This window comes from Aquarana catesbeiana, linkage group LG08 (assembly GCF_042186555.1).
Source record: "Aquarana catesbeiana isolate 2022-GZ linkage group LG08, ASM4218655v1, whole genome shotgun sequence".
NCBI lineage: Eukaryota > Metazoa > Chordata > Amphibia > Anura > Ranidae > Aquarana > Aquarana catesbeiana.
In genome coordinates, this window is record NC_133331.1 from 2,481,882 (window position 1) to 2,496,075 (window position 14,194).

General features: G+C 46.2%; 1 protein-coding gene and 1 non-coding gene across 2 annotated transcripts in view; both read right to left on the minus strand.

The window, feature by feature from the left end:
- Positions 1 to 8,404: 8,404 nt before the first annotated feature.
- Positions 8,405 to 14,194, minus strand: part of CHD4 (chromodomain helicase DNA binding protein 4) — a 66,916-nt gene continuing 61,126 nt past the window's right edge. The window contains 3 exon segments of the mRNA XM_073595415.1: positions 8,405 to 8,946; positions 9,063 to 9,226; positions 10,126 to 10,321. Coding sequence (XP_073451516.1) covers positions 8,932 to 8,946; positions 9,063 to 9,226; positions 10,126 to 10,321 — 375 coding nt within the window. The 3' untranslated portion in view covers positions 8,405 to 8,931.
- Positions 12,829 to 12,965, minus strand: LOC141107004 (small Cajal body-specific RNA 11). Its single transcript, XR_012235770.1, has one exon.

Sequence of the window (14,194 nt, forward strand, 5' to 3'; positions counted from 1 at the left end):
GTTTGGTACTGAGGAAGCGTGGCGATACGCGTGTAGGGGCGGAGCATAGTGACGTGCATCTGAGTCTCACCTGGTGAGTGTTATATGCTTGTTACATCTTTGATCTAGTAAGTGTTTCTGTATAGCGGGGAGAACTAATAAATATATCCATACTGAACACTCGATGTTTATCTTTCCTATTATCCGATGGGAGTTGTGAGTATCGGATTATTCACTACATACAACGTGAGATGAGGATTGGAGACATTTGTTTTTTGCTGCTTCCATTCTCCATGTGGAGTGAGGAGAGGAAGAGATCCATTAAATGGAGGGATAAGAAGTGGAGTTGCTTGATCTGGATGTGAGGAGGAGATATTTGGGCTTTTTTTTAATCTTTTACATGGAGGTGTGCAGAGAATCTGAGGATTGATACATTGTTTTTCTTTCACTGTTTTATGGGATACATTGCTGAACTTTTCACAGAGGAATTTATCTAGAGAGACTTTAGCAATATATTTCATTTATCCTCCTTTTTACTTGTTTTGATTCAATGTTGATTTTTTTTTTTGCTGCACTACATTGATTTATATGGTTTTTTTTTATAACTGTAAAAAATATCATTATCTGATATCGGCTATCAGCTTGAAAAGTGTCCGAAAAAAATCGGTATTGTATCCGTCCTGAAACCCCCCCCCCCCCCGATATCGGTCGCCCCTACTACTGCTGATTGCAAGCCAATCCTGGAAGAGTAAACAATTGTATATGTATTGGATACCATATCATGGCATCGCTAATTCTCTGCCAGATAATCAGGAAGAAAAAGAAAAAGGTAATATTTATAGTTGAAATCTGCCTCCTCTCTCCCTCTGAAAAAAAACAGCAAGTACAAATTGATATTTATTCTCCCCCCCCCCAGATCCTATGACGGCTCTATGACTCAGATTGCAGCTTGTCCAGAGAAGTCACACTCTCGGCCCATTTATGGTGCACATCAATAGAGGTGAATGTTCAGATCGCTCTTCAGAGAGCATGTGAGAGACAGTAAAGACACATCACCTCTCACCCTCTGCTTGAACCCCCATATTAGCACGCCACAACTGTGTGCACTGCATGCGCCTGCATGGGTCACATACAGAGGTCGCTACACCCCCACTGAGAGCAACAGGGGGTGTAATTTCTGCTACAAAGGCGCAAAGCATCGCAGCCGTGTGATTTGTACACCCTCAGCCGCCAACATGGAGTCAAGTCATTAGAGGACAGGGGAGCATTCTTCACAGCCTAAGGAAAACAGGTTTAACCTCCACGTTCGGAAAGGCTTCTTTACTGTAAGAGGTGTGAAGGTGTGGTATATAGACTCCCTCAGGAGTAGAACTGTTCTGGCCAACTCACATTTTTATTTTTTTTTTTAAACAAAGCTGGAGCCATTCCCAAATACACAAAATATAACGTGATACTAATATTTAGAGAGTAGACTAAAAGGCGGTGGTGCAAATCTTCCAACTTTTCTGTCTTTACACTCTGAGGGGAAAATAAATACAATTTTTGTTGCCAGCAATATTCTTATCCCTCTCCCTCAGAACTTGTGATGTAGCCTATCAAAAGGTTTCAAAGATGAAATGCAAATCTGAACAAGTTTTCAGTTTTCAATTAAAAGCGGAGACACCAATTCTTCCTTACCAGGTGCGATGTTGTTCTCTCACTCCTTCCAAGTCACAGGACGGGACGGGACGGGACGGGACGGGACGGGTTCTCTCTCCCCCCCCCCCAACCCCCCCCCCCCCCGAACACACCCGCCGTCACAATTCAAAACCAGTGTGGCCCTGCCTTCTCACACACAGTATCAATCGTATTTTTCACTCCATAAGACGCACTCCCCTCCCCCCAAAAAAAGGTTCAAATGCCTGTGAGCCTTATGGAGTGAATACTGCCCAAGCCCGCCCCCCCCCCCCGTCACAATACAGGGCGCCCATCTCCTGTGAGCGCCGGGCGATCTCCTGTCATTCACAGAAGACAGAGCAGCCCTAGTGGCCGAATGGAGTACTGCCGCTCGGGCTGCTCCATCTTCTGAGTGACAGGCGGATGTGAGGACGTCCTCGCCAGTCACTGGTAAGGCTGCATTTAACCGGCTGCCGACCAGTTTTACTGCAGCAGAATGGCACAGCTGGGTGAAAGGGCGTTACCTTACGTCGCTTCGCCTTTTGGCCACGTGTGCCCAGAGCCGATGCGAGTGCCCGGCGGGCATGATGACGGCCGGGCACCCGCGATCACTCGTGGCAGAGCAAGAACCAGAATCTGTGCGTGTAAACACACAAATCCCCGGTTCTTTCAGAGGAGAGGAGACAGATCGTGTGTTCCTACTAAATATCAACACCGATCGCTCTCTCTCCTTCTAGACAGTCCCCTCCCCCTACAGTTAGAACACACCTAGGGAAAAAATTTAATCCTATGATCGCCCCCCTAGTGTTAACCCCCCTTCCCTGCCAGAGACATTTACGCAGTAATCAATGCATTTTTATAGCACCGATCATTGTATAAATGTCAGTGGTCCCAAAAAGGTGTCAAAAGTGTCCAATTTGTCCGCCGCAATATCGCAGCCCCCGAGAAAAAAAACAAAAAAAACAAAACACATTTTGCAGATCGCCGCCATTACTAGTAAAAAAAATTAAATAAAAATGCCATAAATCTATCCCCTATTTTGCAGATGCTATAACTTTTGAGTAAAACTAAACAAACGCTTATTGCGATTTTTTTAACCAAAAATATGAAGAAGAATACGTATCGGCCTAAACTGAGGAAAAAAATTATTTATTTATTTTTTTTAAATTGTGGGATATTATAGCAAAAGATTAATTTTTTTTTTTAAATTATCGCTCTTTTGTTTATAGTGCAAAAAAAAATACAAAAAAAAAAAAACGCAGAGATGATCAAATACCACCAAAAAGATAAAAAAGGACGTCAATTTTGTTTGGGTACAACGTCGCACGACAGCGCGATTTTCAGTTAAAGCCACGCAGTGCCATATCGCAAAAAGTGCTCTGGCCATTGAGCAGCCAAATCTTCTGGGGCTGAAGTGGTTAATGGACGCGGGTCAGGCCGCACCCTCACCGACGCGGGTCAGGCCGCACCCTCACCGACGCGGGTCAGGCCGCACTTTATGGGCACTGGTAAATATTTTAGTACACCATTAGGTTCAGAATATTTTTTTTTCTCTTGTTTTCCTCCTCTAAAACCTAGGTGCGTCTTATTGAGCGAAAAATATGGTATACAGTTTGCAGTGAATAAATGAGCTACAAGTACCGTCTTCCACTGCGGCAGACAGCTTGTAGATCCTCCATGAAATGCCGGGGGGCGCTGGAGAGCGCTCTTGTAGTTCACCAACTGCCTGCCTGTATGGGAAGTACAGATAGTCTCCAGGAGCCTGACATCGCACTGTTGACTGCAGGTGCAAAGCTTTACAAGCTGCACTATAAAAAAAAAAAATAAAGAAATAAAACCTGCTTTTTTTGCCACAAAAAGATGTGCATTCATTTTTTGTACACAAAAAAAGATGAACCCGTCCTTTAAGGGCAAACCAAACAATACTATAAGCTTTTACCTTTCCAACCAGAGCCGGCACTATGTGCCTTCACCAAACTAAATAAATTGTGAAGAGCCGGGTAATGTGGGGAGGTGTCCTGACATTGTTTTTCTTCCTACATGTGAAATCCCTGGTGATCGATCCTACCAGTCCCCTTCCTATAAAAACTGACCACACTAAGCATAAAACACACCGCATAGTCAGTTCTCTAGCTATGCTGGGAACTAAGCCTGTTCCTCCAATGATCAGACTTGTGCCGACACCCTGCTCTGCACATGCTCAGTAGCGCCCTATTTTTTTGGCACTGTGCTGAATATCTAGAAGCCGATCTGCCGACATCCTCAAGAATGTCTGCAGCTCAGGGCTTCAACAAAATGGCCACCTCCAACAAGAAGGAACCGGCGCAAATGCTGAAGGCCCACGCTGGGGTCGATTTACTATAACCAGAGAGTGTAAAATCTGGTGCAGCTGTGCATGGGAGACAATCAGCTTCCAGGTTTTTATTTGCCAAAGCTTAATTGAAGAAGCCGATTGGCTCCCCATGCACAGCTGCACCTGATTTTACACGCTCCAGTTTTAGTAAATCTCCCCCACTGATTTTAGGTTGCATAATTTATGTGGAATGGATGATCCTGGCTAAAGTACACATTCTATATTTTTATTTTATCAAGTTGTTAAAAAAGGTAAAGTTCCGCTTTAGCTATGACTAAGCACCAACATACGGTGTGAAACGCGTAAGCTATTCAGCTCTGCCTCTGTACCATATGGACTGAATTTGGATTTTAATAATTTTCTAAATAAAGATGTTGTATCAGTGTGCGGCCGTCCAGGACTTCTTTTTGCCGATTGTTCCGCTTTAAGGAGGTGCTAGTCAGTCATCTGCAGGCTCCGCCTACCATTTCACCCCCCCCCCCCAAATGTTGAAGAAATTTTAGCACACTGCTGCTGGTGGTCGCTTGTTCCTCCTGTGTAGTGAAGGCTCCCCCTCCGCCCTGTGCACGGCCCCCCTCCCTACTTGTGGATGTGTAGGGAGCATGTCTCTGCATGTCGGGGGGAGTCTGCGTGCGCTGCGGCTCTGATTGGAGCCGTGCCTGGCGCGGCTCTCCTCGCTCGACGGCGTCCGCCTGTCTTACTTTCCCCTGTGTGGCGGCTGTTTCCGCCCACACCTGCCCTCACTTATCCTTATTGGCCAGCCCTTACCTGCGTGAGACGTCCCATGCGCTGCCTAATATGCATTAGTTGTCTTGCAGCTATATGAGGAAACGATCTTCCCCTGATATTAGCTGTTATTCGGCAAGAGCATTTCTCTGCATACAGAACCGTTTGGCTACTTGGACCCTTGGAGGTTGGTTTACATCTATATTACTACTCAGCTCCTATTTCCCTGCGATGCATTGTTGCACTTTGGATATCATCATTTGTTACCCTTTGACCTTATGCTTGCTTAATTTAAGAGTGGTTATCATTTCTTTATTACTATATTATATCTCTAATGCTATTTATACCAGTTAGTAACTATAGACTTATTAAAATCCCCCTTTTATTATGATTGCAACTACAATATTTAAGTCCAACTGCTTTGTTGTGAACATCCATGCACTAGGTTACCTCACACTTGCAGGCATTTAACTTTTTGAATATATTTATTTTGTTTTAAGGTCCTTGCTCCCCTTTAGGGGTCGCTACCATCCCATAGCAACACCTTTTGGGTCTCTAATTCGGTGGTACTTCGCTCATCGGTTGTCACCAACATTCAATCCCACCCTTCTTGGGAAGATTGATAGACCACTACATCTGCAATTACCTAGATTGTCTCCTACCTCCCATGCTACCAAACCACTACCCGCAGAAACCTTTGCAACCTCAACCCTTCCCTCCTTCATTCTGCTACTGATCGCCTTTATGACAAAAATCGTACCCCTGTCCTGCCCAGACCTAACCACTTCCATCTACAACACACCGTCATCCTCCCTCGACGTACTCGCTCCTCTATCTACACGCAGAACCAGGCCCCCCATCTGCCACAACCCTGGCAAAACAGACATCAGAAGTCTCAAGAGGCCTTCAGCCGTTCTCTTGAGCGAGCGTGACGTAAATCCAAATCCCTGCAAGACTTTAACCTCTACAAATCTGCCCTTCTCCAATACAACTCCTGCCTCCACACTGCTAAACAAACCTACTACAACCCTCTCATCAAAACCTCGTCAACTATTTTCTACCCTTAATGCCTTACTTCACCCACCAACTTGCTTACCGCTCAGATTGCCAATCATTTCAAAAGCAAAATCGACAATTCGCAAGGAGATATCCAGCATTCAACTTCCCCCCCTACCCAACATATCAGGTCCAACACCACACTCAATACTCTCCTCCTTCTGCCCAGTTACCACAGAAGAAGTTGATAAACTTCCTCACCACCTGTCCCCTCACAATTACTGCGACCACCTTCCCACTCTATCCTAAACTCCCCAACCCACATCTTCAACCTCTCCCTCTCCTCCGGCACCTTTCCTTCCCCACTCAAACATGCACTGGTTACCCCATAACTCAAAAAACCCTCACTAGACTCCACCTGTTTGAATAACTTAAGACCCATCTCCCTGCTCCTGTTTACCTCCAAGCTCATTGAACGCCTTGTCCATGACTGAATGAGTCGCTACCTTCACGGACAACAACCTTCTCAACCCCCTACAGTCCGGCTTCCGTCCACAACATTCTACTGAAACTGCCCTACTAAAACTCACCAATGACCTACTAACTGCTAAAACCAATGGCCACTACTCCATACTCATACTCTTAGACCTCTCTGCTGCCTTCGACAGTTGACCACACACTCCTCAGCAAATTACACTCCCTTGGCCTTCGTGATTCTGCTTTATCCTGGTTCTCCTCCTACCTATCTCAGCACACTTTCAATGTTACTTACAAATCCCATCTCCTCCGCTCCTCTTACGCTCTCTGTTGGGGTACCCCAAGGCTCAGTCCTTGGACCCCTCCTATTCTCGCTCTATACCTCTCCTATTCTTCTCTGTTGGGGTACCCCAAGGCTCCCATGGCTTCCAATACCACCCAGATCTCTCTCTCCACTCCTCAACTCACCCCCTCACGGATCTCAAACTTACTGAATGACATCTCGGTATGGATGCCACACCACTTTCTCAAACTCAATCTTTCTAAAACTGAGCTTGTTATGTTTCCTCCTTCCCGGTCCCCCCCCCCATGACTTTACCATTAAGATCAACACCACAACCATTGGTCCCTCCACACATGCCAGGGTGCAATCCTTTACTCTGACCTCTCCTTCAGCCCCCACATCCAATCACTGGCTAAATCCTGCCGCCTTAACCTTCACAACATCTCCAGAATTCCACCCTTCCTGACTAATGACACCACAAAGCAACTTATTCACTCCTTGATTATTTCCCGCCTTGACTACTGCAACTCTCTCCTCACAGGTTGACCCTTACACAGGCTCCTCCCCCTTCAGTCTATTATGAATGCTGTTGCTAGACTAATACACCTCACTAATCAATCCGTGACTGCTGCTCCTCACTGCCAATCTCTTCACTGGCTTCCCCTCCCACACCGTAAAAAATTCAAAATGCTAACCACAACATACAAGGCCATTCACAACATCGCCCCCCAGCTACATCACCAACCTCTGCAGATATCGCCCCCCTCCGCTCCTCCCAGGACTTCCTGCTCTCTAGCTCCCTTGTTACCTCCTCCCATGCTCGCCTCCAGGACTTCTCCAGAGCCTCTCCCATCCTCTGGAACTCCGTCCCGGTATATCCGATCAGCCCCTAACCTGTCCACATTCATGACTTCTCCAGAGCTTCTCCTATCCTCTGGAATTCCCTGCCCCAGTATGTCCAATCAGCCCCTACCCTGTTCACCTTCAGGACTTTCCCAGAGCCTCTCCCATCCTCTGGAACTCCCTGCCCCGTATATCCAATCCCCTAGCCTGTCCACCTTTAGGAGATCCCTGAAAACTAACTTATTCAGGGAAGCCTATCCCACACCCACCCCCATCAAATCATTCCCCGCATCTATTACCTTTTGTACCACCACCCCCTCCCTTTAGACTGTAAGCTCTATGACCCGGGCCCTCCTGTATTCTACTGTAATTGTGCTGTTCCCCCTCTGCATTGCAAAGCGCTGCGTAAACTGTTGGAGCCATATAAATAGTTAATTATAATAACAATAATAATAATTATTTCCTTGTACCGGCCGCACGCACTTCCACGCTTGATTGCAGTCTCTATTTCCTTTGTTTTTACTATTATCCTTCCAAGTGACTGGTATGTTTTTACTCTGCCTCAACAATGCTCATCCCCGTTTACTGTGAACATGAATGTTATCTCATTGTAGAATACCAATACAGCGGTGTTACCTCATACGACATCGCCCTGAAGAAAGGGCTCTACAGGAGGTCCACAAACATGTTGGGATTAGTATTGAAGGACCTGCTTTTTTTAATTCATGTCTGCTATATGAATTTGTTTATGCTGTATACATAAAATCCTTTTTGGTGCTGTATGCATAACAATAAATTTCAATTTTTTATCAATTGTTGATTAGTTGCCTCAAAAGTCCCCAGTATTCCTTGGGGGGGTACTTCCTTTATAATACCCCCCCAAGAATTGTGTTCAGGAATCACTAGTGAGAAGCTAATGGACGGAAGACTATACCAGCACACAAAACAAGGTGCAGATGAGGACTGAAGTTTAATAGAACTCAGAAGAAAGAATATTCAGGGCAGTAGAATTCTTACCCAGCAACCACCTCACTTGCCCCACGCCATCTACCCTCCACCCATCGGCACACACGAGTCAGGAAACATCTCAATAGCATTTTGTGTTTTATTATACGACAACGCGTTCTGTATTAAAAAGGATGGAGGTAGGGTGTCTGTCCTGGTTTGACACCCCTCCTGCCCCCCCTCGGGCAGTGTGAGGGGATTGGCGCAAATAAAATTAAAGACCAAAAACAAAAAAAACAAAGTATTTCCTTCTTAACCCAGGCAGCAGCTCCTGTGCACAAGTCGAGTTTCTGGCCTTTGGGGCATTCAATGGAACCCTGAACCCCCCACCCCTCCCCCAAAAGGGAGGGGTGAACCCCATTTACGAAGCAGCAGCACCATAGGATCTGCCTCCAGGCTTTGTGCGGTCACAGCGACGCCCTTGCAGGATTTCTTGTGACCCTCTTAATAAAATGTTCCCGGGGGTGGGGTTCAGCTCTGCTGAGTCTTCTCCCTGGATGAGTATTCGGTGAACCGGTCCAATGCCCTTTGTTTTCCCCCGGGGCCCTCTGCTCTTGGTTGGGAATGTTTGGGGTGGGTGGACACTGACCTCCTGACCAGAGGAGGGTGTTCATTATTGCTGAGCCATCTATTGCAAAGGAAAAAAAAAAAAAAAAAAATAAGAAAAAGTAGAGTTAGAAATCGGTTCCGTGGAAAGAAATGGGGTCACTCTGAAGTACATGGGGGGTGGGGGGGGCTGCTGACCTGTTGGGGTTGAGGTTCTCCGGTCCTGCTCGCCAGTCGGCTCAAAATGTTTCTCTCTGACATCTGCAGTCGAACGGCCACAGGTGGGATTCGGGCGATGGTGGTGGGGAGTCTGGTGACGTCTGCCTTCATGTCACTTAACAGTTCCTCCAACTGCTTAAGTACTACCAGTATAGTGAGAGAGACAAAATGAGAAAAAATACTAAAGTGCATCAAGCAGGACATTCCCCACCCTTCACAGTCCAATCTCAAAATAGGAAAAAAAAAACAAAACAAAAAAAGCAAACAAAAAATATATAACCAAATTTTTTTGTGAAATATAAAAAGTTGTTACCCCGAGTAAATAGATACCCAGCGTGTCACGCTCATGGAATGGAGACAAACTACGATACTTGTAAAGAAAACAATCTCCATAGGCAACGCTTGAAATTTAAATTTTTTTTTTTTCAAGATACCAGTTTAGAATTAGAGGAATTCCGGTGCTAGAATTATTGCTCTCACTATAACGTTCCCAGCGATACCCCACGTGTGTGGTGCGAACACCGTTTACATAAACGTGGGGGAGACTTCTGCATACGTTTGCTTCTGCGAGTACAGAGTTTGGCGCCATTCCAAGGGCATACGTGATTTTAAAGCATGACAAGTTTGGTATTTATTTACGCGGAATAACATTGTTTACATATTCCCCAAAAAGCTGGGTATTCGTTTGTGTGCAACAAAATTCGTTATATTTTTTTCCAGAAAAACTGTGTTTTGAAAAATAAAAACAAAAAACCGCTTCGCGCAAAAAAAGAAAAAAAAAAAAAACGTATAATGTTTAGGAGTTAAGTAATTCTCTAGGGACAAAAACAAAACAAAAATATCTTTTTATACATGCAGGAGAGAAGTGTCAGAATTGCCCAGTTGGCAAGTGGTTGAAGAATTTAGCGGTGACCGTTAGTAGTATATAGAGGGTGACAACTTGGGGAGTAGCGAGGCTTTAGTCCCATAGAGAGGGATGGTAAAGATGAAGGCGGAGCTTAGATTAGCAGCTGAAACGTACAGACTGTTATGCAAGAGTTACCTTTATGAAGAACGGCATTTGCTGGCTTGTTTCCCGCCATGGACTCTTTAGATAAGTGCTGATGACTTTCCGCCAAACACTCCACCTCTGCGAATCTCGTGTTCAGAGCCATGGAGGGGTGGGAAGGGTCTTCTGACATGTTCAGGTAAGCGGCTCTTCTTAGCTGCTCTTCTATGACAAGTGCTTGTTCTAAGAGCTGTGCAGAGACAAATAAACAGTGAGAACTCGTATAAAGACCAAAGGCCCAGAGGAAATGCCTCCTATCTGAATGTTCTGTGGGACAAATCCCCTCATTAGTTGTCAGTGCAGAAGCTCAAGAATTTGTCCAAATGTGCAGAAAGTTAAAGAAGTGTGACCTCCATTTCCAAACTCACCAAATAGGAATGAGAATGCAGAAAAGGCTTTCCCCAACTTTACTACCCTAATGGCAGTAACTTAAAACAGGGCCGTCTTAAAGCATGGGTGCCCCTATGATAATCTCACATTACATCATACTTGCCAACTGTCCCGGATTTACCGGGACAGTCACGCTTTTTACTAAGCGGTCCCCAGGATGGTTGTGTCCCGGGCAATGCCCCAGAACCTGTACGGTGCCCTCCTGTCTCCCCAATACTGTGTTCTGTGTGTTTATTAGGATTGAATTTATGGCATGTTTTCTTATAGTATAAAAATTATTATATAAAAAACATATGCTTAATTCTTTAAATGAAGCACGTAGGTATAAAAAGATGTTTAAAGGTATAATACATAATGGTAATCATGATTCAGTGTAAACAGGGTAGATGATCCATTAATATATCGAGAAATATATAGATATATAAAAATATGCACTGTCACTGGCTGGGAAGGGGTTAACATCAGGGGGTGATCAAAGGGTTAACTGTATACCCAACCAGTGTTTCTGTACTGTGCGCCTGGCCAGTGTTGGAGGGGGAGGCATAGATGTGTACCTGCTTTGCAGAGACACAGGATCCATGCCTCCTCTCCTGACACAATAGCGATCTGCGGGTGCTGGTGGACAAGTCCGTGGTACCCGCCCATTGTCTCCTGCCGTGAATAATTACAGCGGTGGTGAGCTGGCGGCAGTAGCGCGCATTTGCGCCTGCTACCCAGAAGTGCAGGATCACATGTGTGTATGTATATGTATACACATACGTCGGCACAATGGCACAGCTGCGCAAATGGGTGTACCTGTACGTCCTCTTTAAAATCGCTTGCTAGCGGCCGCGCGTGAGCTTGCCTGCGGGTCCCGCGGACTCTATGTCCGCCGGTGGCCCATGATCGTGACGCGGAGCGGCAGAGCAGGGAGAGGTCTATGTAAACAAAGCATTCCTTGTTCTGCCTAGCAACATGACAGGGATCTACTGCTCCCCGTCATCGGGAACAGTGATCTCATGTTCTAGTGAGCCCATCCCCCCCTACAGTTAGAACACACTGAGGGAAGACAGTTCCTTGATCACCCCCTAGTGGTTAACCCCTTCCCTGCCAGTGTTATTTACACAATAATCAGTGCATATTTATAGCACCGATTGCTGTATAAAATGTCACTGATCCCAAAATAGTGTCAAAAGTGTCCGAGGTGTCCGCCGCAGTCACGAGAGATTTTTATATTTATATATATATAAAAATTGCAGTTCGCCACCATTACTAATAAAAGAAAATTAATAAAAATGCCATAAATTTCCTATTTTGTAGATGCACAAAACAAAATGCTTATTGCAAATTTTCACCAAAAATATGTAGAATATATATCGGCCTAAACTGAGGAAGAAATTTGTTTGGGATATTATAGCAAGAAGTAAAAAAATATAGCTTTTTCTTCAAAATTGTCGCTCTTTTTTAGAACGCAAAAAATAAAAAAAAAAACGTAAGAGGTGATCAAATACCACCAAAAGAAATCTCTATTTATGGGGAAAAAAAAAAAAGACATCAATTTTGTTTGGGTGCCACGTCGCGCAATTGTCAGTTAGAGTAACGCAGTGCCTTATCGCCAAAAATGGCCTGGTCATGAAGGGGGTAAAATCCTTCCAGAGCTGAAGTGATTAAAGTTTATATTCCCCTCTCCGCTGTTCTCATTTAGAGAGGGATGGAGGCACCGGACCTTACCAGGTCATCTCCTCATTTAAAGTCTCATTGTTCTTTTTTATATATGCTTAATTCAATCAACTATTTATACTTTAATTCTTAGGTTGGTGCGTAAATTGGGGCCGACTGGAAGGGGGCTACAGATAATGGTTAGGCATAAGAGATTTCAGAAGGAGGGGAGCAAAGGCAGGGCAGGCACTCTGCAAGCATTCCGTATTCATTTCATAAATAAAAAAATAGAACAAGTTCCACTCTTAGCACCAGTAAAGTCCCTTGACTGCTAAGGACCAGGACTGGAGGTGGGACAAAGCCCCAGCTGATCCTGAATGCTGCCAGAATCCGGGTTGATTTACTAGAACTTGAGTGTGCAAAATCTGGTGCAGCCAATCAGCTTCTAACTTCAGCTTGTTCAATTAGGCTTTGACAATAAAACCTGGACGCCGACTAAAATAGCTTTCACCCAAACATTTATTACAGGTACTTATAGCGCTGTCATCAGTCCCTGCCCTCAAGGAGCTTACAGTCTAAGGCAAACATGGCTGAATTCACAGAAAAGCCAGCTGAATCCAGAGTGGTTTGCTATGGGTTCCTGCACTTTGCCTTCCTAAATGAGGTAGCCATGTCCTGTCGAGCCTTTAAGGGAGAGCACTTTACTGTGTGCGTCCCTCCTAAACAGACAGGTTTACTGTACGTCCAGCCATTGCTTCCCACAAATCATGACTTGAAGAGGGGCGTCTGCGATGAAGACTGGACGGGGGGAGCCGCCACGTTGGCAATGAAGACTGGACGGGGGAGCCGCCACGTTGGGCAATGAAGACTGGACGGGGGAGCCGCCACGTTGGGCAATGAAGACTGGACGGGGGAGCCGCCACGTTGGGCAATGAAGACTGGACGGGGGAGCCGCCACGTTGGGCAATGAAGACTGGACGGGGGAGCCGCCACGTTGGGCAATGAAGACTGGACGGGGGGAGCCGCCACGTTGGGCAATGAAGACTGGACGGGGGAGCCGCCACGTTGGGCAATGAAGACTGGACGGGGGAGCCGCCACGTTGGGCAATGAAGACTGGACGGGGGAGCCGCCACGTTGGGCAATGAAGACTGGACGGGGGAGCCGCCACGTTGGCAATGAAGACTGGACGGGGGAGCCGCCACGTTGGCAATGAAGACTGGACGGGGGAGCCGCCACGTTGGCAATGAAGACTGGACGGGGGAGCCGCCACGTTGGCAATGAAGACTGGACGGGGGAGCCGCCACGTTGGCAATGAAGACTGGACGGGGGAGCCGCCACGTTGGCAATGAAGACTGGACGGGGGAGCCGCCACGTTGGCAATGAAGACTGGACGGGGGAGCCGCCACGTTGGCAATGAAGACTGGACGGGGGGAGCCGCCACGTTGGCAATGAAGACTGGACGGGGGGAGCCGCCACGTTGGCAATGAAGACTGGAGGGGGGAGCCGCCACGTTGGCAATGAAGACTGGACGGGGGGGAGCCGCCACGTTGGCAATGAAGACTGGACGGGGGGAGCCGCCACGTTGGCAATAAAGACTGGACGGGGGGAGCCGCCACGTTGGCAATGAAGACTGGACGGGGAGCTTCTAGACTGCCAGGGAAACATGGCCGCCTGTGATGTAGGACAGGAACTATGGGACTGTGCAAACATGCCGTGCTCTAGTCCAGAAACAGGGACTGCTCTTCACAGGGGGGACGCTACCAGGGCAATAGAAGCTGATCAATAAAATGGTCACCCCATTACAAAACAACCAGAAGAAAACTGAAAGTAGCAGGAGTAACAGTTCTTAGGGTTTGTATCTATGGGCTTTGGGCATGTGCTGATTAAATCTGCGCTCATTTATAAATTATGGATCGACTGATAGTCACTTTAAGTATTGGTTTAAAAAAAAAAAAAAAAAAAAAAAAAAAAAAAAAAAAAAACCACGACCAATATTACTGATATTGCTTCAAGGGGTTTTACCGGGGTGAATGC